Source organism: Perognathus longimembris, chromosome 2 (genome assembly GCF_023159225.1).
Source record: "Perognathus longimembris pacificus isolate PPM17 chromosome 2, ASM2315922v1, whole genome shotgun sequence".
In the NCBI taxonomy this organism is placed as follows: domain Eukaryota; kingdom Metazoa; phylum Chordata; class Mammalia; order Rodentia; family Heteromyidae; genus Perognathus; species Perognathus longimembris.
The window spans coordinates 149080988-149106559 of NC_063162.1; the positions used below are offsets into that span (position 1 = coordinate 149080988).

Here is a 25572-nt window from a genome sequence, read left to right on the forward strand (position 1 = left end):
AAGGGCCAGTGCCTTTCCACAGGTCACTGGTCAGATAGAACACATTTTAACAAGAAAAAAAAATCTTTGAAACAAAAATTTCAAAACAAAAGATTTAAATGATGGCACATGGAGTATAGGAAAGCAATGCAAACACATTAGTATGAACTTCAGAGAAATTCTCAGGAGCATGCCTCCTCATACATAAAAGCAAATGCTGGGCTGGTAATGTGGCATAGTGGTAGAGTACTTGCCTCATATACACGACGCCCTGGGTTTGATTCCTCAGCACCACATATATAGAAAAAGCCAGAAGTGGCGCTGTGGCTCAAGTGGTAAAGTGCGCTAGCCTTGAGCAAAAAGAAGCCAGGGACAGTGCTCAGGCCCTGAGTGCAAGCCCCAGGGCTGGCCCCCCCCCCCCAAAAAAAGCAAACGCTTATAATCATTCATTCAGAATTATTTAATTTAAATTTTTTAAAGGATATACTCAAAAACCATTTTTATGGGTTGTTCCCCCCCCCCCCCTTTGTGCCCGAGTCTTTAACTCACAATCCTCCTGTCTCACTCAGACACCCAGTCCTGGGATTACAAGTGTGTGTTCTGGATTTGGGGAGGGCTCAGAACAAATTTATAAATACATGAACTTAAACTTACACTTAAAGAGAAATGGGAGCCAAGAAACATTTTATTTTATGTGGTGCAGGGAATGAATTGGTTTCGAATGTTATGAGCTAGTTTCTTCCAGAATGAGAACCTAATACCATCTGGCTAACTTGGCAGCTTACTATCCAACACAGACACTGAGTGCACAGAAGGTGGAAGTCACACCAACAGCAGGGAAACATGCTCATTAGTTAGAAGACTATTTTGGTTTGGTTGCCTCCTCTAGCACCTCTGTATTTAAGACGTGCACAGAAGAGATGGACACACACAGCTCATGTGTGCGCACACACCCACAGCTAAGGCACAGCAGCCTCTGCTGGTCCAAACTAGATATCTATCTCATCAGGTCCAAACAAAAACACCCAGAACGCTCATAAGATAGAACTATGCAGTCTAATACACAAACAAATCAAGCTATAAAGGAAAATTTAACACTGTAATAGTTGAAAGGTACATTAAACAACTTTAGAACATCAGCCAGGGAGGGGCCAGGGGCTCCCGACTGTAATCTTTGCTTCTCAGGGGAGGGAAGTACAAAGCCAGTCTAGGAGAACAAGCCCTCACCACTCTTATCTCCAATTAACTACTAAAAACACTAGCGCACAAGTGTGGCTCAAGTGGGAGAGCAATAGCCTGGAGCAAAAAAGCTCAGAGACAGTGCCTAGGCCCTGAGTTCAAGCCCCAGGACCCACACAAAACAAACAAAAAAAGGTCATATTTAATTTAACATTGTATTCAGCTAAGAGAATCACTGTAACTAGATTTCATTTGAAAGAATCCCAAACTTTAATTCACCAGAAAAGTACTTACATAAAGAATTCCTGCTTAAATAAATGCTTTAACTGTTTCTGATTTCCAGAAGACTAAACATAATTCTTCCAAACAGACATGTTAGTATTCAAAAGGAATTATCAAATAACCCAAACTCTACCCAATCACTGACCAAGTTCTCTAACCACAAGAGTCAAACTATGTGTAATATGGGGAAAATTACATTAAATTCCCCATCAGGAAAAGGAGGAAAGGGAATTATGCAAGATACTTTTTTTTTTACACTGCTGGGATTGTACCCTAGCCCTTGCATTTTTTCAGATAGGATCTCTGTATGCAGCTCAGACTAGCCTTGAACTTGCCTTTCCTGTTTCTACCTCCTGAGTGCTGAGATTATAGGCATATACCACCAACATTCACCTAACGATTTTTTAAACATTTTATTTTTTGCTGGTACCAGGGTTAAAACTCAGTCTTGTACTTGCTTACAGCTTGCTTGCATAGCTGGCATTCTACCAGTTGAGCCATGCCTGTAGCCCAAATTTTGCTGATTATTTGAGATAGAATACAGTGGAGTTTTCTATCCAGGCTGGCTTTGAACCACAATCCCCAAACTGCAACCTCCTAAGTAACTAGATTACAGGCCTAAAGCTCCAGTGCACAGCTAAAGACACTTTTTAAAATTGTACAAAAAACAGGAATGTTGAGGCATTTTATATCAATCTTTAAAAACCTGATAAGTCCTGGGCTGGGAATATGGCCTAGTGGCAAGAATGCCTGCCTCATATACATGAAGCCCTGGGTTCCATTCCCCAGCACCACATATATAGAAAACGGCCAGAAGTGGCGCTGTGGCTCAAGTGGCAGAGTGCTAGCCCTGAGCAAAAGGAAGCCAGGGACAGTGCTCAGGCCCTGAGTTCAAGCCCAGGCCTGGCCAAAAAAAACAACAACTTGATAAGTCTTAAATGTTTTCAAACCAAGACGAGAAAACTTTGAAATCACAAAACATTAATTCCATCTGTTCTCTATCCTTTAATATGAGATTCAATTGACAGCTCTAGAAAATGGCTCTACAATACCCACAGCAGCTCCCTAGTATCTTGAAACATTTCACCAAGTAACTCATATATTAAATACAGAATGGTGAGAAACAAGAATACAGAGCAGGAACAAACTTTAGCATTTACCTGTTTCCCGTTGTGATTTTTCACATTAGGAAAAAAAGGAACAAAGAGCTCATTTGTCTAAGTGTACCTCACTCAAAACTTGTTTGACTATGCTGCAGAAATGGGGAACATCTGGGCCCTGGGCCTTAAATCATTTGGTCCATGACAGAACAGACACATATGCTTCTTGTCAGCTCGCCAGGACCCATAGTGGGAATTTTGTATGGCCTGTAAATGATGCTACAATATTGAAAGGACTCTTGGCAAAAAAGGCCACCACTGCCCACCCCCCACACAACTTCAGATTTTTCTCATCAGTCTTTGTAATCATGTAACTGTCATCCCCCACTTCTTCTGAATATTTCTTCACATTGGTATCACATGAAAAACAGTAGCAGATCAACATCAACTGTCAATTTTAATAACTTTTGGTTAAATTATTGATCTCAACCACTCTTCAGTAAAATTTGGTAGTAAGAATAAATTCTTAGCCAGGTGCCCAGTGGCTCACATCTGTAATCCTAGCTACCCAGGAGGTCTTCATTTGTTTGTTTGTTTGTTTTTTGCCAGTCCTGGGCCTTAGACTCAGGGCCTGAGCACTGTCCCTGGCTTCTTTTTGCTCAAGGCTAGCACTCTGCCACTTGAGCCACAGCGCCACTTCTGGCAGTTTTCTGCATATGTGGTGCTGGGGAATCGAACCCAGGGCTTCATGTATTAGAGGCAAGCACTCTTGCCACTAGGCCATATTCCCAGCCCCAGGAGTCTTCATTTGAAGCAGCCCAGGGAAGGGAAATCCATGAGACTCTTATCTCCAATGAACTACTAGAAAAGGCAGAAGTACCATGTTTATTGCGGCACAATTCACAATAGCCAAAATGTGGAAACAACCCAGATGCCCCTCCACAGATGAATGGATCCAAAAAATATGGTACTTATACACAATGGAATACTACATAGCGATTAGGAATGGTGAAATATTATTCGCAGGGAAGTGGTCAGAACTCGAACAAATAATGTTGAGCGAGACAAGCCTAGAACACAGAAAACAAAGGGGCATGATCTCCCTGATATATGACTGTTAACAAAGGGAGATGGAGAGACAGTAGAGACCAAGTCTGTGAACACTGTATATGTGCTTGATACATTGTAAATTGCATATGGGTCTACCTGACCTAGACAAGGGATGGAAAAACAGGTTGTAAGATATCACAAGAAATGTACACACTGCCCTACTATGTAACTGTACCCTCGGTGCACAACACCTTGTAAAAAAATTTTTTTTGCTTAATTAATAATAAAAAAAATTTAAAAAAAAAAGAGGTTTTTCTTAGAAATTATAGCTAGAGACAAGGTAACAAACAGTCCAAGAAATGTATTCAATGACTAATGTATGAAACTGTAACCTCTCTGTACATCAGTTTGATAATAAAAAATTGAAAAAAAAAAAAAGAAAAGGCAGAAGTAAAGCTGTGGCTCAAGTAGCAGAAGTTCAGGGACAGTGCCCATGCTCTCAGTTCAAGCCCCAGGACCAGCACAAATTTAAAAAAAAAAACACAAAAAAACATTCTTACTGAATTACGCTTGCACCTGAAATTATAGAAATTCGGTGGTTTACATAACAGACATTGAACTTTTACAAAGAATACCATGCCAACACCAGAGTCTACATAACAGCAGTCACAGCTGCAGCAGTGAGAGGCTAGTGATAACCTCTTGATTTGAAGCACACAGGCTAGAGGCACTGTGTCATCTAATCTTCACACTCACACATATGCAAAACCCACATAGAATTAGAGTATCATCCACATCCAGAAGATAGGAAAATCCCAGGTTTAGAAGGGTAAAGACATCCTGCTAATTATGACAATTATGTCTGAACTTTTAGCCACTACATATTCCAAAATATGTCTTAAAAATGTTAACCACTGATCACAAACTCCAGAATATTTTCTTTGAAATTCTAACCATTTGGGAAATTATATTTTCTAAAAGCAACATCAATACACATTCTGAAAGAATATTAAAAACAAGATTTCCACATTAACACCTTTAGGGACAAACTAACACAATTATCAGGCTTCAATTTGATTTTCCCCAGAGGATATGGACATACTAGAAAGCATAACAATATTTTTCTACTGCAAGTTCTACTCTGGGTCCTGTTTCTGCCGCTGCAGATGCCCAGCCTGGTTTGTCACACCTCATTCTTCCTCCTTCCAGAAATGCTGTCCTCTCTGTCCACCCACAGCAGCCCAGGAGTCAGCCCGGACTCCTCTAGGCTAAAGCTTCTATAAAGAACATTTTCATGGCTCAAAGTCAGAAGAGCCAGCCTCCAACCTACAAAAAGAGCTGCTATCTAAAAGTGATTTTGGAACACAAAGTATGATTAGTTCCTGACTAAAACTATTTATTCCTTAGGCTAGTTAGAACACTTACATCCCCTCAACGGCTATACTGGGCTTGTAGTTTGGTTGGATTGCCAATTCTCTAACATCCAAACATCTTCCTTATTAAAATAAAGAAAAGAAAGAAACAAAGAAAGAAAGAAAGGAAGGAAGGAAGGAAGAAAGCACTCCTAGTACCTAAATACTAAGCAACACTTAAGATCAGTAAAACTACAAACAGAAATTTAAAAGAGAAAGAAAGACGTTTCTATAAATACTTTTTGGGTTCCCCCCCCCCCAAGTCCTGGGGCTTGGACTCGGACCCTGAACACTGTCCCAGGCTTCTTTTTGCTCAAGTCTAGCACTACCACTTGAGCCACAGCGCAACTACCGAACTTTCCTGTTTATGTGATGCTGAGGATCAAACCCAGGGCTCTATGTATGCAAGGCAAGCACTCTACCACTAAGACATATTCCCAGCCCAATATTTTATTTTTTGATTCTCTGGGTAAGTGGCTTTTTAAATACCTACATTTAAATTCAAGCAAAAGATAATGTGTTCTCAATGAAGTATAAGTATTGCACATATACTTTTATTTTTAAAAGTAAATATATCACTACTAGAATCCTAACTTTTATCTTACTTAGAAAATTAAATGGCAAATTTGAATTCTAGTTGTAACACATTATAGCACTTTTCAAGATATTTTGAACATAATTCCACAACAAAGATAGAAAATGAAAACGTACAATAATTGCACTTACGATGTAGGAAGCAGTCATACTTAAAACATCGCCGACAGAAAAGTGTATGAAATGAATGCAAGCTTTGCTCCCTCTGAACAGACTTCGCATTTGGTCCATCTATGTTAGGGGTACACTCAGGAGGAAGAGCGCCTGGGAGCTGCTGCTCAGTGAGCTCTTTATACCTAACATTAACCAAGAAACATAACAGGAGGGAGTCAGAAAGAAGTAGAAAAGCTTTGGAAAATAAAGTTTTCTATGATTTTTAAAGTTTACTCTGACTAACACACATACTTTTATTTCTTCAATTAAGCATTATGCATAAGAATTATGTACGCTCTATCAAGAATCAGTATGTGGGGCTGGGGATATGGCCTAGTGGCAAGAGTGCCTGCCTCGGATACACGAGGCCCTAGGTTCGATTCCCCAGCACCACATATACAGAAAACGGCCAGAAGCGGCGCTGTGGCTCAAGTGGCAGAGTGCTAGCCTTGAGCGGGAAGAAGCCAGGGACAGTGCTCAGGCCCTGAGTCCAAGGCCCAGGACTGGCAAAAAAAAAAAAGAAAAGAATCAGTATGTGTGGCATAACAATGTGTTTGATGGTTTGGGTATGCCCTAAGCTTTATATTAGTTTCTGTTTTGTTTGGGGGGGAGGGGGTAGTCCTGGGGCTTGGACTTAGGGCCTGAGCACTGTCCCTGGTTTCTCTTTGCTTAAGGCTAGCATTCTACCTCTTGAGCCACAGCGCCACTTCCGGCTTTTTCTGTTTATGTAGTGCTGAGGAATCAAACCCAGGGCTTCTTGCATGCTAGGCAAGCACTCTACGGCTAAGCCACATTCCCAGCCCCTTGTCACCTTTTCTTTACCTTAGTTTTAAGCATCAACTATTCTGAAATTTCCACCAGTATTCAGAAAATTTTTTTCTATATTGAACTACTATGAATTGTGGTGCATAGAGTGCTTGCCTAGCATGCATGAAGCCCTGGGTTCAATTCCTCAGCACCACATAAACAGAAAAGGCTGTAAGTAGTGCTGTAGCTCAAGTGGTAGAGTGCTAGCCTTGAGCAAAAGAAGCTCGTGGACAGTGCCCAGGCCCTGAGTCCCAAGCCCCAGGACTGGCAAAAAACAAGAGCAAAACAACAACTATATATATATATATATATATATATACATATATATATACATATATGTATATATATATGTATATATATATATATATATTTCTTTCACCTACAATAAAGGTTTTGTAGCACAGAATATCACAAATAAATGCCCTACTTGTGAACACTACAACGAAAGTGAATGGCTTACCACCTGGAATAGCTCCATTTGCAATAAACCTAGACATAAGTTACATGCCACACGAGACAAGACTACCTCAAAAGAACAAATTTTACTTACTTTTCCTTTAGTTCTTCTGCTGTGCCCTTATCTGGAAACATTGAAGAAATAGCCTCAAAAATTTTATCAGAAGGAAATTTCCGAGGTGGGTGGCTTTCTTTTTCTTCATAAAGAATTATGAAAGGGGGGGGGGGGAGAAGAATGGAAATAAGTTTTCATCCCTTCAGTTTTTCCATATAGTAGTAACTCGATAACTTGAGCCTTTTATGGCACAAGTGGTAAAATAGTTAAGTTCAAAGCCCAGAACTGGAGTGGAGGAAGCTATTTCTAAGAATCATCCACCTTGTATTTCACTTACTTCTAACATAGAAGTCTATGGAATACTTTCAGATCAGACACAAAAGTCAATTCTGAAGGGTTCAAGAGCACTACCACACACAATGACCCCAGATTCCAATTCTCTGCTACTATTTAACCATTTAGATGTTTCCTCATCTGTAATATGAAGAAACTGAAGTAGATTATTATAATACCTGTTATTTTAAAAAAAAAAAGTGTCTCTTTCAAACTGTAATCTTCCCCTGAATTTCTCCACATTGCCTTAGCAGGAGCTTGGCTGAGTAGAGAAGAGCACTACGGGCTGGGCTTGAGAGCAGCTGTTTCATGGAATCCATAATAGTACAGGGTTGGAAAAGCACAGCTCTGGAGGCAAGGTATGCAGAGGTTAGCATCCCAGGGGTTCAGGATTTCACTTCTCTCAATCTGTTTCTTCAAATATACAACAGACCTAATAATAACATCTACCTTTTGAAGCTGTGAGGATTAAATGAGTGGATGCCTCAGAAGTGATTAGATTACAATTTGTAGATAACCAATGCAATGCTATCATTATAATAATGATCATGCAAATTGCTCAGTGAAGTCCAAAGTAAGAGACTATGTTCTTTTATTAGCCAATGGAAAGAAAAACCACTCAAGTGAAATGTTGCAAATGTTCTTTTTTACTTTGATTATAATATTAGTATAATATTTAACAAAAGAGAAAGGATCTAATTTCTACTTAGATTGGTTTTGTTTTCTGTATTAGTGCTGGGGTTTGAACCAAGGCCTGGGCACTTGATTCCTGAGCTCTAGCTCTACTTCCAGCTTCTTGTGGTTAAGTGGGAATAAGAGTTTCTAGGACTTTTCTTGCCCAGGCTGGCTTTGATCCTCAGGTGTCCACTTCCCTAGTAACTGAGATTACAGGTCAGGCATGAGCCCCCGGTGCCTGTCCTGGACTTTTTTGCTTGTTTGTTTTGAAAGAATATTGTTGATGCACAAAAATCTGCCACTAGACATACCATCTCGGCTATCCTCCAGGTCCTTCTGTTTCTCTTCCCGTTCATCAGGATCACCTCCATCCTCCTCCTCATCATCATCATTGTACTGACCAAGAGCATTCACCAACTCCACAAAAATTTCATCATTTATAAACCCACATTCTGAAATTCATCAAGGCAAATGTTAGCAATGCACCAAAGAAAGCAGTAATGACAAAGCCAATTTATGACTTTATAAAAAATCTTTATAGTCCTTTCCGAATTTGGAAGAAATACCCACTCTATGAGCACTATAACATTAGTAATGAAATGGAGAGGACTGACAAGACCATTTTCAGGACTGCCCTCTAGTAAAGTTAAGAAGCAAAATTTGTCTTCTATTCTAGATGCTTCCTCTAGAGTCAATCCCCACCAAAAGCCCCAAAGCTAGTAGTACCATCCCAATCCTCCAAGAACCAACTGTAGCTTTCTTCTCCCAAAAAAATCTGTGTGTCACTGACATGATCACATTTACCTTGTTCTCCACTAATAATGGCCACAGATGATGCTAATATGGCATTACCCTCCATTCAGGCACTTTCACAAAGCCTCCTGGACACAAAAACAGAGCCAGGATTCTGGTGACCAAGTCTTGAGTGTGTGGCTTCCCTTGAGGGCAGGCATATTCAAACAGGGAGGGTTTTTTGGAGCCTGAGGTCACATAAGTACAGCCCTAATTATAAATAATTTTTTTTGGTGGGGGGCCAGTCCTGGGGCTTGGACTCAGGGCCTGAGCACTGTCCCTGGCTTCCTTTTTGCTCAAGGCTAGCACTCTGCCACTTGAGCCACAGCGCCACTTCTGGCCATTTTCTATATATGTGGTGCTGGGGAATCGAACCCAGGGCTTCATGTATATGAGGCGAGTTCTCTTGCCACTAGACCATATTCCCAGCCCAATTCTAAATAATTTTGCTATAAAATCTACACATTCAGGGCCCAGGTGGCTCACACCTGTAGTCCCCTAGCTACTCAGGAGGCTGAGATCTGGTTCAAAGACAGCCAAGCAGAAAAGTCCCTGAGACTCTTATTTTTTTGTTTTGTTGTCAGTCCTGGGCCTTGGACCCAGGGTTTGAGCACTGTCCCTGGCTTCTTTTTTGTTCAAGGCTAGCACTCCACCACTTGAGCCACAGAGCCACTTCTGGCCGTTTTCTATATATGTGGTGCTGGTGAATTGAACCCAGGGCTTCATGTATACGAGGCAAGCACTCTTGCCACTAGGCCATATTCCCAGCCCCTCCCTGAAACTGTTATCTCCAATAAACCACTCCGAAAACCAGAAGTAGTGCTGTGGCTCAAGTGGTAGAGCGCTAGTCTTGAGCTGAAGAGCTCGGGAACAGTGCCCAGGCCCCAGAGTTCAAGCCCTACCACTGATCAAAAAAAGAAAAAAAAATCTACACACAATTTCTACTACATTTACAACTATTGCTATTGTAACGTGTCCCACAACCAGCTATGAATAATTACTAGATGTCAAAAAGAATTCCCTGGCCGGGTGTTGATGGCTCATGCCTGTAATCCTAGCTACTCAGGAGGCTGAGATCTGAGGATTGCAGTTCAAAGCCAGCTGGGGCAAAAAAGTCTATGAGACTCATCTCAAATTAACCACCAGAAAACTGGAAATAGTACTGTGGCTCAAGTAGCCGAGCGCTAGCCTTGAGCTGAAGAGCTCAGGGACACTACCCAGGTCTACAGTTCAAGCCCCACAATCCAAAAAAAAAAGAATTCTCTGATTTTAAAAAATAACATCATTGAAAAGTTCAGGCTTGTGAGTCCAGGCCAATCAAACACAAATTTTAATTTTTAATATTAAAAATTGTCTTTCATATCCTATGCTTAATAACCTTTGCCAATTCTTTAGCCTTTTCTTTCTCAAAACAGCAGACGTGTGGCTCACCTCTATCTCCATGTACTTTTCCATCATAATTTTTTATCAATTCTTCAATGAAAGTACCATCCTGGTCTAGAACTTCATCCCCCATATAAGGAATGTTATGTAAAACAGTTTCATCTTCCACCTAAAAGTGAAAACAAAACAAAAATATTATTTAAAAACCAGGTGTACCTGGGCAAGCCCTGGTGCCTCGTATCTATAATCCTAACCACTCAAAGGACTGAGAAGTAAGGATCCTAGTTTGAAGCCAGGCTTTAATCTCCAATTAGGTATCAAAAAGCCACAAGTAGAGCTATGGGCTCAAACAATTAAGCTAAGGGACAACGCACAGGCCCCAAGTTCAAGCCCCATTACCAGTACAAAAACAGATGAATATTAACTATTATTTTTTTTAATTCAACGTAAAAGATGCTACAGATGTAGCTCGGTGTTATTGTCTGCCTAACATGTAATAGGCCCTGGGTTTGATCACCAACAGCACCACCAAAAACAGGGAGATACCTAGAAACAAACAATTGCTCTCCCTGAAAGTCTACACTCTAGATTTAAATGTTAGTCAGAGAGCGAAATGTAACTATTGATGATGATGAGGGAGAAAAAGATTACACTCAATCTATTTTGTCATCAACCTTTACCTTTACATGCCTCTACAGAGGAAAAATGCCGCCAGGTGCCAGTGTCACACTCCTGCAATTCTAGCTACTCAGATAGCTGAGACCCCAAGAACTTAGGTTCAAGGCCAGCCCATGCAGAAAAGTATGTGACTTCATCTCCAATTAACAAGAAAAATGCCAAAGTAGAGGTACAACAGAGCACCAGTCAACTAGGAAGAAAAGTGAGGGGAAAAAAGCATTGCCCAGCACCCTCCTACCCCACCCCAAAAAAAGGCAGGCACTGTAATCCTAGCTACTCAGGAGGCTGAGATATGAGGATCCTGACTCAAAGTCAGCACAGGCAGGCAAATCCATGAGACTCAAATAACCAGCAAATAGCCAAATGTGGAGGTGCAGCTCAAGTGTTAAGAGTACCACAGCCTTGGGAGAGAGCCAAGCAAGAAGGAAGGCTCTAGGGCGGGAATGTGGCTTAGTGGCAGAGTGCTTGCCTAGCATGCATGAAGCCCTGGGTTCGATTCATCAGCACCACATAAACAGAAAGGGCTGGAAGTGGTACTCAAGTGGTAGAGTGCTAGCCTTGATCAAAAAGAAACTCAGGGATGGTGCCCAGGCTGAGTTCAAGCCCCAGGACTGGCAAAAAAAAAAAAGGAGGGGGGGGGGAGGGAGAAGGGAAAGAGGGAGGGAGGGAGGGAGGGAGGGAGGGAGGGAGGGAGGGAGGGAGGGAAGGAGGGAAGGAGGGGGAAAAAAAAGAAGGGAGGCTCTGAGTTCAAGGCCCAATAAAGAAGGCCCAATAAAACAAGAAAAAAAAAGGGGGGGGGGAAATGCTGCAGATTATAATGAGATACTAATTTTAAGCCCCTCCCATATTTCATATGTTAAAACGGGAAGTGTGTGTCTTAGAATTCATGGTATTGTTTGTCAAATTTCAACTACAGATGTCCATATGAAAAACAACTATAATAAGCAAAGGTTCCTAAAATTCACTTGACCTAGCTATTAAGATAGTTGATATAATAAAACTATATGGATGTAAAAGAGTATTAAATGCTTTAAATTTCATACCAAAAAGTATTTAGCCTTGTAAAATAAGAACACTGAATAATAACAAACTATTGAGACTCTGGTAAACAAAATGTATGTTAAAGTTCATTGTGCCAGTAAAAATGATGAATGAGTTGACATCAAGGTTTAGAAGACAGGGGAAGAAAAAGCATGAAAGCCTTCCAGGAAAGAGTGTGTCAAAGCAGAGTTCAGGGAGCGCTGAGTACTTAAGAATAACAGGACCAGGACTGGGATTTCTCGGTGGAAGAGCACTTGCCTGGCCAAGGCCGTGAGTTTGGTCCTCAGCTGGGGGGAGGGGGGATACACAGGACAGAAAGCTGACATTCACAGGAGAAACTGAATTCTCAAGAAGAACAAAAGCAACAGTAACTATAGATGAAGACAGGATAGTTCTGAAGCATGGTTAAAGTGGTGAAGGCAGGGTCAGGCTCTAACTCTTAAAAAGCTTTTGAACAAGATATTGGTTAAAAATGGAATTTTAGAAAGACAATGCTGATAAACAGAATGGACTAGCTAGGACTACAGAGGAACACAAGTATACGATGAGACAGGCTGGAACTAGACTGTGATCACAATCAACAGGGAAGAACACAATGGGAAAAGCCATGACACACAGGAACTGTCAAGCAGCAACATACAGCAAAGAAGAAATTATTCAAATAATCACTACATAACGAATTCTGGACAAAAGGAAAGCCCATAATTTATCAGTACTTCAAAGAACAAAAAGGAAAACTGAAACAAAAGAAGTGTATGAGATTCAAAAATGAAAATTTAGACTTTAATGTATTCATCTATGTATATTCAAGTACATATTAAAGTCTTCTTTTCATTATATCTTGCTTGCACTAATTCCATTTAAACTAGGAGTTCATTTCTTTGGATCCAGGCCGAAATTGTAAATGACACTTACTTATTTTGTTTCTTCAACTCTATCCTCTTATGTTTGTTATCAAAATATGTCGTAGCCAGGGCTGGGGATATGGCCTAGTGGCAAGAGTGCTTGCCCCGTATACATGAGGCCCTCCCTGGGTTCGATTCCCCAGCACCACAAATACAGAAAACGGCCAGAAGTGACGCTGTGGCTCAAGTGGCAGAGTGCTGCTAGCCTTGAGCAAAAAGAAGCCAGGGACAGTGCTCAGGCTCTGAGTCCAGTCCCCAGGACTTAACCTCCACCAAAAAAAAAAAAAAAAAAAAAAAAAAAATGTCGTAGCCATAATAAAGATAGACTACCAAATTTGCCTGGACCAGTGATCAGAGAAACACAGAGGATTGTTCATAAACATTTAATGATAAATTTAAATGTTTTATCTTTCAAAATTCCAATCTGAAATATTAAACCTCCCTTAAAGTTTTACAATACAAAATTTTGAACAAAACCTTAAATGCAAATGTATATACCTAAATAGTTCAAGTTTACCTTCCTTAAACCTCCGCTATAAGAAGTGTAAGAGAAAAGTCAGTAAGGACCATTAAAAACATCTGTTTAAAAAAACCAAAAAAAACCCTAGTAGCAAATTCTACAAAGCAATCGTCTAAAATTCACCAAGGATACTCAGCATTTTATTTACCTTCTCGTTTTATGTGCCAGGTTAGTGGGGAAATCATGTTTACTTAACAATACAAGTCAAGAATGCACATCTCAATTTCTTTTTTGTTCTGCCCTCCTTTGGTCTCTTTCTATAAAGAATTAAATATGAGCATTTTATTATCAAAGTTACTAAGGCCACGTGTTATCTAGTTTGGGCTTGTAGTGTATAAATTCTGAGAATATTTCCTACTGCACATTATCACTTGCTAACCTGTGACTTACTATGTTAGTAAGCTCTTGATTCACAAAAGATAAAAGACTGAAATTACAGGATACAGACTGACCTTTCCAAGGATAGAAATGATACGTAGCAGCATCTTGTAAATGTGTTTAACTCTAGGGTTGTTTCTTTTTTTCTTTGAAAAGTATAGAGCAATAGCAAAAGGTTTTTCTACACCCCCCCCACCAAAAAAAAAAAAAAAACTACTGACTTTTAAGATTCATTCCAATTATCATTTTTAATTAGCTTTTTATTTTCTATTATCTTCAAGTAGTTGTACAGAGAGGTTTCAATTCAACCCGTCAGTGTGTAAGTACAATGCATCTTCTTAAGTTTATTTTTGTTAAGCAACTGTATTAAGAGGTTTCAATTCCAGAAGTCAGGTTGTAAGTATAATGCATCTTGACTAATGTCACCCCTTTCTTAATTCTTCCCCATCTCTTCCAAGCATCCATCACCTTGAAAGATGTTTTTACTGATACTGTCTTCATTCACTATAACAGTCACCTATGGTTTCTTATTTCACATGAGTTATGATCAACTGAGCAGGAGCTGCGTTCCTCACATACCATGAAGTTCTGCTGCAGGGGCGACCACGAGTACATGATGGGCACTGACGCCACTGCGTTCAGCGTCTTTAACGGGATGACCTGTGTCGGGAAATCCAAGTCACTGCTCACCGAGCACTGAAACAGAAAAATACATTTTTCTCTGAAGGATAAAAGGAAAATCTTAAGCTGTAGCCATCATACTGTAGAGATGTTAACTAGGCAAATAATTGGAAAAGAAAATTTTTTTTTCCTAGAACAAGAAAGCTCATAAAAACCAGAGATTCATCCTCTTTTGTTAACTAAGCATGAAAAAAAGTCAACAGATTTTGCAGATTTTCAAAACACTCAACACTCTTCCTACTTACCAATTACAGTAAGAACCAAACCTTGATTTGTATGTTAGCTTCGGGAACCTGATCCTCTCCTCCACATGTTCACTATGAATTTCATAGCTCCTGCTTCAATTCTCTGACCTCACAACACATAACAACTACACACATAAGAGTAAGAACATTTGTAAATATTAACCTTTTCTGTTTGCTTGGGGTTTCTGTGGGAAGATTTGTTTTGTTTTGTTATTGAGACAGGGTCACACTATACAGCCCAGAATGGCCTTGAACTCATCTTGGCCTCTAACTTAGAATCTTCCCATCTTCTGATTATTATGAAGTGCTGAAACGACAGGCATTAGCCACCATGCCAGGCTAAATATTTTTATCTTCATCTGCCCTTTGAAAACAATGTCATATTAAAAATATTACATTTGAGTTTCAATTGCAGCCATGTGAGTTCCAACTGATTCTGTAAAACTAATTTTCTAGCACAGTTCCTATATTAGGCTCTACCACTTTAAACATATTACATGCTTTATCATAGTTATGTTCACTGCAACATTATAAGATGGGGACTATTCTTAACTCCTGTTTTGCGGGTAAGAAAACTAAGGTAAAGAAAGGATAACAGGGGTCTGGGAATGTGGATTGGCGGTACAGTGCTTGCCTAGCATGCATGAAGCCCTGGGTTCGATTCCTCAGTACCACATAAACAGAAAAGGCCGAAAGTGGCGCTGTGGCTAAAGAGGTAGAGTGCTAGCCTTGAGCAAAAAGAAATCAGTGACAGCTGGGAATATGGCTTAGTGGCAAGAGTGCTTGCCTCCTATACATGAAGCCCTGGGTTTGATTCCCAAGCACCACATATACAGAAAACAGCCAGAAATGGCGCTGTGGCTCCAGTGGCAGAGTGCTAGCCTTGAGCAAAAAGAAGCCAGGGACAGTGCTCAGGCCCTGAGTCCAAGGCCCAGGACTGGCAAAAAAAAAAAAAAAAAAAAAAAAAGTAATCAGTGACAGTGCACAGGCCCTGAGTCCAAGCCCCAGGATGGGAAGGAGAAGGGGAAGGGGAGGGGGAAGGGGAACGGAAGGGAAGAGAGAGAGGGAGGGGGAGGGGGAGGGAGAAGGGAAAAGAAAGGCTGATGGGGCTAGGAATGTGTCTCAGTGGAAGAGTGCTTGCCAAGCATGCATGAAGTCCTGGGTTCGATTCCTCAGTGCTAAATAAACAGAAAGGGCCGGAAGTGGCACTGTGGCTCAAGTGGTAGAGCGCTGGCCATAAGCAAAAGCTCAGGGACAGTGCTCAGACCACAAGTTCAAGCCTGAGGACTGGCAAAAAAAAAAAAAAAAAAAAAAAAGGATGAATGATTTGTTCAAGGTCCATTTCAAAGGGCTAAAATGTAAACCCCAAAGTCTGACCCAAGATTTACCCACAACCACGGCACCATATCTTAAAGTCCCTTGAATCCCTTAAAATACCACATTTTATACAATCTATATTGACACAAACCATTTCTTTGATATCACTAAGAAAACAATGCCAATTAAACTGTGATGGAATCCTACCTTATCACAATGACTATAAGTATATTGTTTTAAGATGTTAAAGGGTTTAAAATTTTGCATAATGCATGTTGTGAAATAGGGTAAAATGCTATCCCCAAATAACTACAGCTCTTTTATCCTGTCTAGAAATCCAGCTTTTAAAAAGTATTATGACCCAATTATCAAGTCTCTACAGCCTTCTGAAAAATCCCCTAATCATGGGCTCATAATCTGCAATCAGTGAAAATCCAGCAGAAAAGAATAAAGTGAAACCTAAATAACCAATCATATATACACACATAGTGTTTAATCTTTATTTAAACTGTCTTAAATACAACAAGACTAGGACCGGTGAGATCAGAGTAGAAATCTTTAAGCACAAGGGCCGCACCAGGCCCTGTGAATCTCACACCCAAAAATAATCCCTTCTTTCGTGGAAGTAAAAGTAGTCAGAAAGAACTGTGACCATGATTCAGTCATTAATTGGCTTCCCAGAAAGGGAATGACAGAGATAATGACAGAAAGCTGACAGTTCAAGTAAATAATAAGATATGAATAGTTTACTAACTCCAAATCCACAATCTTTCCTTTTTGGCTATTAGGCCTCTGGTGCAAGCCTTCAGCTATGCATCCAACAATCCAGTAACAACAGCAATGAACATTTTTTGAGCAAATCCTATATTCCTGGCATTCTGCTAAGTGCTTATATACGTGATGTTAAATATTTCTTCTTTTAATTTTATCATGCAATTTCAATATCATTAACTCCACAAGTAAGGAAACAGAGGTTCAGAGAAATTAAATTTACCTAGCCAGAAAAGTAAATTACAAAACTCAGATAGAAACCTAAATGTGACTTGCAATACACAAGAGCTAATAACAGGCTGGGAATGTGGCTTAGTGGTAGAGTGCTTGCCTAGCATACATGAAGCCCTGGGTTCGATTCCTCAGCACCACAGGAACAGAAAAAACTCAAGAGGTAGAGTAGCTAGCCTTGAGCAAAAAGAAGCCAGGGACAGTAACTCAGACCCTGAGTCTAAGCCCCAGGACTGGCAAAAAAACAAAACAAAACAGAGCTAATTACTGTGATATAATTCTTGCCCTTCAGGTCATAAGACAAAAATGGCCATAATAGCTCTGCAATATATGCTATATAAACACAAGCATGACAACACCGCAGAATGCCTCCTCCACCAGCGTCCTCTTCTACCTCCTTACTACCATGCCTTCATTCCTTCCCTCATTAACTAGGAAAAGGATTATTATTGCTAAATAAAGTATTCTAGATTACTGATACTTTATAATATTTTTCATTTCTTAAACTTGTCAGGGTTTGTTTATATTTATAGAGTTAAATTAATCCTGTGTCTTTAATTCTGCGGAGAAGCTGTCTTTGAAGCTTAGAGAGCCTGGTACTGGTGGCTCACACCTATAATCCTAGTTACCCAGGAGACTGAGATCTGAGGATCACCATTTGAAGCCTGCCCAGGCAGAAAAACCTGAGACTCTTATCTTCAATTAACCAGCAAAAAGCCAGAAGTTGAGGTGTGGTTGTCCAAGTGGTAGAGTACCAGCCTTGAACAGAAATGGCTAAGGGACAGCACCCAGACACTGAGCTCAAGCCCCAGTACTGGCATTAAAAAAGAAGAAAAAAAAGAAAGAAAATGCTTGGGAGTAGTTACCGCATCAACTCTGAGGTTCCCACTTGTGTAAACAGCGTCAGACTCTGAGGTGTCACATGTAAGGTTAGATGGTTGAATATTCAACCACAAGACAGGAAGTATATTGGCTATCCTTATATTTTTCTATATATGTATATTATAGTATATGATTCCAGATATATTTCCTTTTATTTCAATACCATATGTTTGCTTTGGGCATACCGAATGAAATCTGGGTTCCTCCACGAACAGAAAGAACTCATAGAAACACAGAAAGTAGGAAAGTACCAGCTACAGCACTAAATACTTCCAATCCCATACCATTCCTCCATACTCCCAAATCTGAATCATAGAATTGCCAAGGGACAAGAAATAAGCTTTCTGAGGGCAAAAGCAACTGAGGCAGAGTGTGGTTTCATCTCTCTGTCTGAAAAATAATACTCGGGGTCTTAAAAAAAGGGGGGTGGAGACACTCAAAAGAGTTTGTGGAATAAACATACTACATTTGCTGATTCTTGCTAATGAAGAGTTTAAGCCACTCAAAATTCAGGAAGCAGGGCTGGGAATGTGGCTTAGTGGTAGAGTGCTTGCCTAGCATGCATGAAACCCTGGGTTTGATTCCTCAGTACCACATATACAGAAAAACCCACAAGTGGTGCTGTAGCTCAAGTGGTAGAGTATAAGCCTTGAGCGAACACAAGCCAGGGACAGTGCTCAGGCCCCAAGTCCCAAGCCCCAGGATTGGCAAAAAAAAAAATTCAGAGAGCACCTAACACTGAGTCTGCCCCATCACTCATTCACTCTGCAGTGCCTCTGCAAACTACCCCACTGGAATCCAGTAACTACTATTAACTGGATCCCTTTCATTTATGAAATAATGCTCCAATGCACCACTATTTGCTAGTAAAACAAGTTTGGAAACTCTTATGTAATGAGTTAACAGGAAAATTACTCAAAAATCCCAGTTACTTACCAGCAACTTTATTTTCTTTGAAAATGTGTCATCCTTGACAGTTTGCATAACTCCCCTATCACTTGGAGCAGTGACAGGAGCGGCACTTCACCTGATCACATACCTGTCCTCACCTCAGGAAATCATGAGGAGACCTAGATCAGCACATTAAGTTCTCTAATTCTAGTTCCAGCTTGAGGATCACACAAGGAAATGATTACAGATGATTTGTCAAAAACAGTGAAGAAAGAAAAGACCCAGCTATCAAGGATGCTACATTTTCAGAGAAGCAGAGCTTACTGCTAAGTAACCAGGTTCCTCTGAGGATGGATAGACTTACATCAACCAGCTGGTACAATAGGCGACTGTGTGGCTGGACCACTGGAGAGGGAAATCAAGCCAAAAATAGTAGCTGTAGGAGTACACAACCAAATTGAGACTCTTGGCAGAAGACTGGTTCCAAGGAAAAACAGTGTTATGGAAAATCGTAGAGGGAAGAGCAGGTGAATGGCCTGCAGGGAAGGGAAAGAAATTAACACACCTACTATGTGCCAAGCACTGTGCTAGAGACTTACCAAAGTTAACTTCTTTAAATTCACAACTTCCCTGTGAAGCAGACAGGACTTCCCATTTTAAGACAGGACTTTCCAAAGGACAATAGCTATAGCCATCCTGTCTGAATAATTTTAACATCCGAGAGATTAAAGTCCAACTTCCATATAGGGGCAGAGGACAAGCAGCTAATCAGACGAGTAGCAAGGTTGGAAAAATATGTGGAGATATGTTTAGATACTAGTTGGTCCACTTAATTCATACAGAGACACATGAACTGTGCTGTTGACTAACATCCTTTAGCTTTTCCACGTGAAAACAGTGAGAACGGGAGATGAGTGCAGGGAGATGAGTGCAGGAAGATGAGCACCTCGTACGGAAGGGTCAGAAGGAAACACCAACTCTCCGGAGAGCTGAAGGCCATCTCCGGAACTATTCTTTCTTCAGGATTTAAGGGAAGAAAAGGTAACACATACTCAGGTTTTAAATGAGTCATTCTGGTGAAAATAACAGTACATTGAATTTTAATTCAGACTACTTTTAGGTGAAGGAAGCACTGAAGAAAAAATTGGAATGAGATAAATACCAAGTTTGATAAAGAAGCCCAGTAACGGTGGTGAACTTCTTAACCAGCTTTAGAAAGCAAAAGAGAAAGGGGGTTGAAGGAATCATTCTTGAATAAAATGCCTTAAACAAGAGAGGAGCAGAAATAAAAATGAGAGGAAAGAAATCCAGCTAAAATCACGATGTGAATAAACTAATCAAAGAGGCAAATGTTAAGGAATAAAGAACGTTTCATCTCAGACTGCAAATTATTTCCATTTTTGCTATTATTAAATGTAACAGAGTCATTCAGATTAGGAGAAAAAAAACTCTACCTATAATACAAGGCTGTTTATTTTCAATTTTATTTTGTTTTTTATCAGTCCTTCTACTTCTTCCTGGAGGGATAATATGCCCACTTAACAGAAAACACAGACCATCTGGAATACAACTTCAGTTAAGTTGAAACCCCTAAAACTCCTCCCTGGACCCCAATCAGAAGCTGACCCTGAAGGACAGGATCATAAGAGCACAATAATCTTAGGTTAAAAACCAAGGCCAGGGGCTGGGAATATGGCCTAGTGGCAAGAGTGCTTGCCTCATATACATGAAGCCCTGGGTTCAATTCCCCAGCACCACATATATAGAAAACGGCCAGAAGTGGCACTGTGGCTCAAATGGCAGAGTACTAGCCTTGAGCAAAAAGAAGCTGGGGACAGTGCTCAGGCCCTGAGTTCAAGGCCCAGGACTGGCAAAAAAAAAAAAAAAAAAAACAAGGCCATCTGTGTCTGAATGTGGCTGTTAGGGTGAATTGTCCCTTCTTTATCTATAGCTCTCAGAATATCAAATTCACAAAATATAAGCTGGTAATAAACACACACGCTCTCTCTCTCTCTATATATATATACTATATAGTATATATATGAGTATACTATATAATATATTCACATATATAGGATACATTTGTATACATATTCACACATGAATATATATAGTATATACAGTATACTATATGTGTGTGTGTATATATAGTATGAAAGCAGAGCACAACTCATCTATTACATGCAAGCTCCAGTATCTAGCCCAAAAATGGCCCTATGTACTATGTAGACCAAATAAAACCATTTCTGCCTTTGGAAGAAAAAAATTTGAAACAAAAATTTAAAAATAGAACAGAGTATTATGTGAGTTCATGATTTCCACAAGCTAATAAGGCAGCACACGTGTTTCAAAGCCTTAATGAAACAATGAGTATCAGAATCATCACTAGAAATAAGAAGGCAGGATTGCAGTCCAAGTCATTCTCAGAGTCCTGGGGCAGAAGGCCACCACTGTCTTTAACTGCTCACTGACTAGTCAATAAGGAGTGTGGAGACAACGGGCCAGCTCAACAGTAGAGGTCTATCCCCACTCACTTTTTATGCCAAAGGAAATTCCTAATGGGCTATATATTAGAACACCAAAATGAAAACACAAAACTAAAAGATAGGATGACTTGCAATCTTTTAAGTGGAGAAAAACTTCCTAAACTCATGAGAAACAAAACTCAAAGGGGGAGGGGGGATGGCTGCTGTATAAATAACAGCAGAATATAAAAATAGAAAGAAAAAAAAAAACAAAAAACGTTTAACTAGTATGTCCAACTAAGGTCTTACAGATCATTAAGAAAGGCCCCAACCTAACTTTTAAAATATGTTTGTTTTGCTTCTTGACAGTACTAGGGCTTGCATTCAGGTCTTAATACCTGTGAGGCAGGTGAGCAACCACATTAGCCACTCTCCTAGCCCCGTTTGCTTTTTTTTTTTTTTTTTTGGTCAGTCATCGGGCTTGAACTCTGGGCCTGGACACTGTCCCTGAGCTTCAGAAGCTCAAGGCTAGCACTATACAACTTGAGTCACAGAGCCACTTCCAGTTTTCCTGTGGTTAATTGGAGATAAAAGTTTCACAGACCTTCTGCCCTGGCTGGCTTTGAACTGCGATCCTGAGATCTCAGCCTCCTGAGTAGCTAGGATTACAGGTGTGAGCCACCAGCGCTCAGCCTGCTTGTTATTCTTTTTTAAGTCTCTCTTTTTGCCAGTTAACCTGAACCATGGTTCTCCCATTTGTTTTCCTCACGTATGTGTGCCAGCTGAAAACTTTAGACATTAAAAAACAAAATCAAGGGCTGGGGATATGGCCTAGTGGCAAGAGTGCCTGCCTCAGATACACGAGGCCCTGGGTTCAATTCCCCAGCACCACATATACAGAAAACGGCCAGAAGCGGCACTGTGGCTCAAGTGGCAGAGTGCTAGCCTTGAGCAAAAGGAAGCCAGGGACAGTGCTCAGGCCCTGAGTCCAAGGCCCAGGACTGGCAAAAAAAATAAAATAAAAAATCAAGGGGTATCCGGGAAAAAGTATCTTGCAATTTCTAGCAATAAATGATGAAGAGGGGGCTGGGAACGTGGCCTAGTGGTAGAGCGCTTGCCTAGCATGCATGAAGCCCTGGGTTCAATTCCTCAGCACCACATATATAGAAAAAAGCAGAAAGTGGTGCTGTGGCTCAAGTGGCAGAGTGCTACTTAAGCAAAAAGAAGTCAGGGACAGTGCTCAGGCCCTGAGTCCAAGCCCAGGACTGACAAAAAGAAAAGAAATGATGAAGAATATGGGGGGGGGGGGGGGGGACGACCCCACTAATGAAAACATCAAGAGAATCACCAATGGCAGCTGCTTCATTAAAACTAGAAAAAGACACTGAAAAACAGGAAAACTAATAGGAAGCCTTACAGAAAATAGTTTTTACTGGCTAAGACAAAGTAATAACCACCACACACAAACCACAGTTTTATAAATAGTCATATATTATGGCAATCTGGTGGTACATCCTTTAGCCTGTATTTGCTGTTGAATGACATCTTTTTTGTTTGGTTTGGTTTTGAGGGTTTTTTTGGTGCCAGTCCTTAGGCTTGAATTCAGGGCCTGAGTGCTGTCCTAAGCTTTTTTGCTTAAGGCTAACATTCTATGACTGGAGCCACAGCTTTTTGGTAATTGGGAGACAACAGTCTCATGGACTTTTTCCTGCCTGGGCTGACTTTCAACCACAATCCCGAGGTTTCAGACTCCTGAGTAGCTAGGAATATAAGTGTGAACCACCAGTGCCTGGCTAAATGACATTTTCAAACTGGATGCTCCTTAAAAGCGCCTGAGAATGGAGCCTAGTGGTAGAGAGTTTGCCTAGCATGCATGAAGCCCTGGGTTTGATTCCTTAGCACCACATAAACAGAAAAGGCCACAAGTGGAATTGTGGCTCAAGTGGTAGAGTTGCTAGCCTTGAGTAAAAAGAAGCCAAAGACAGTGCTCAGGCCCTGAGTTCAAGCCCCAGGACTGGTTTTTAAAAAGAGAAAGAAAAAAGAGATTAACTGGGGCTTTCAATTGGTGGAACACTTGCCTAGCAAGTATAAGGCATTGAGTTCAAATTCCAGTATCAAAGGAAGTAAATGTCAAACATACAGTTAGAATTTTCAAGTCAGAAGTATAAAAAAAGAGATAAAATAGAAATGAACAAACAAGCCAGGACAACACGGTTCTACCAATAATCTTGGCAACAAGAATAAAAAAATTCCTGCATCTAAGTCAATGCCTACAGTGGTATTCCAGGAGGACAGAAAGTCAACTCTGGTTAGACATTGTTTACCAAAATAACCTAAAAAGGGCTGGGATGTAGCTCAGTGGCAAAGCACTTGCCTAGCAAGTGCAACGTCCTGGGTTCGATCCCCAGTACCAAAAATAAAGAAAACACAAAAAAATACAGTTGAAAAAAAAAACCAACCAAAATAACCTAAAATTCACTGCAAAATTTAGTGTCACCTTCTACAACTACATAGAGAATAAGGCATAAGGCTTGTTTGAAGGGTAGAAAAACACTGTTCATCTGTCATGTTGCAAAGAATCTCAACTGAAGGTCATAGCACTCACATAAAAATAAGCAGATAACTCCCATCATGCCACTTCAAATGGCTTATAGACTTCATATGTTTGAATCCAACACTGCGGTCAGAATTTTGGCCAAACATCTCTGTAAAACAGGCTTGGCCAGGAGTTTGGCGTAGTGGTAGAGTGCTTGCCTAGAATACATGATGCCCTGGGTTCAATTCCTCGGTATCACATACACAGAAAAAGCGGGAAGTGGCACTGCGGCTCAAGTAGTAGAGGGCTAGCTAGCCTTGAGCAAAAAGAGCTCAAGGACAGTGCCCAGGCCCTGAGTTCAAGCCCCATGACAGACACCCCACCCCGCCACCCCCCCAAAAAAAAAACAGGCTTTATTTTTATTTTTCTCCTCCTGATTGACCTATTTGATACTCTAACTTCTAAAACATTTAAAAGGGATGGATGGGTGGGTGGATGGATGGATGGATGGATGGACATATTGAAACTGAGGAGAAAAGAAATAATCAGGGAAATATTCTCATCCAAGAAGTCTAGAGGAGATTTGACTATGGTATCAGTAAAGTCCTTTTTGGTTAATTAAAGTCATGAAAATTCTCAACATATATTGTGGCAACACCAAAAAGCCTACAAATCTTCACAAATTATAAATCTTCCTTTCCCAAAAGTTAGTTATAAATAGATTGTGGGGGTGTTTGTTTTGGGGGTAAGAGTAAGGTGGATAAAAGATGAATCATTTGTAACAGAAGCAGCAACAACATGGGCTCAAGAAAAAAACTAATGACCTTGACCAGGGCAGAGTTTTAGGCAACAAAACTAAATTCCTCAGGCTGGGGGCTATTTTCTTTTTTTTACACCAGTATTTTGTTTTTGTTGTTGTTTTTTTAAATGTTTTTAATTCCCTCAGCTTTTCTTGGGTACTGTAGCAGTATTAAATTCTGAAAGCCATTTTGTTTTGTTTTATTAAAATGCTAATCCCTTTCATAGCATCTCATAAACTCCCACATCAAAAAAAGGTAGGTTTACATTCAATAACTTATCCTCACTTGACAAACTAAACACACAATTAAACTAGTAAATAAATCTCTTCTTCAGTACTTGCTACCCCTAAATTTAATACCAAATATCTTATCAGGAGCAATTCAAGCTGCACATATTACCATTCCATGCTATGCAAAATGTATTCGAGAAAGCAAAGTGACTTGATTGCTGCAAGGCTGTTTGCTCACCCAGGGTAAAAGGTATAAACATTAGAAAGATGAAGTTGTATACAAAGGACCTAGCATGGTGCTAGAAATAGTACTGCTGTTAGCTTTTATTACACACCCAAGTAAGGCTGTTCTTGGTGCTTGATACTTACAATGTATATCAAAAGTATTTCACGTTGGGCTGGGAATATAGCCTAGTGGTAAAGTGTTCCCATTGTATACATAAAGCCCTGGGTTCGATTCCTCAGCACCACATATATAGAAAAAGCCAGAAGTGGTACTGTGGCTCGTGGTAGAGTGCTAGCCTTGAACAGAAAGAAGCCAGGGACAGTGCTCAGGCCCTGAGTCCCAAGCCCCAGGACAGGCAAAAAACAAAACAAACAAAAAAGTATTTCATGTTATTTCCACCATAGTCCTCTAAATTTCTAAGATTTTTTTCCTCAAAGGAGAAAAACTGCTTATTTTTCTTTTACTTCAGAATTTCCTAAAGGCCACCTGATAAAATTTTCAAAGAGAATAGATTTACCCATACCT

At 40.3% G+C, this 25572-nt stretch overlaps 1 protein-coding gene across 7 annotated transcripts in view; it reads right to left on the reverse strand.

Annotated features, from left to right (window-relative positions):
- The window catches only part of Ezh2 (enhancer of zeste 2 polycomb repressive complex 2 subunit), a 69940-nt gene that overhangs the window by 13207 nt on the left and 31161 nt on the right, over positions 1-25572 (reverse strand). For 3 of the 7 annotated variants that reach the window (XM_048340417.1, XM_048340414.1, XM_048340419.1), the window contains 5 exons: positions 14352-14468; positions 10299-10419; positions 8387-8527; positions 7107-7209; positions 5714-5892 (listed from right to left, as the gene is read on the reverse strand). In XM_048340417.1, the coding sequence (XP_048196374.1) occupies positions 5714-5892; positions 7107-7209; positions 8387-8527; positions 10299-10419; positions 14352-14468 (661 nt within the window). Of the gene's footprint in view, positions 1-5713; positions 5893-7106; positions 7210-8386; positions 8528-10298; positions 10420-14351; positions 14469-19154; positions 19327-25572 lie in introns of all 7 variants that reach the window. The other 4 variants (XM_048340415.1, XM_048340420.1, XM_048340418.1 and 1 more) reach the window with 2 other exon arrangements.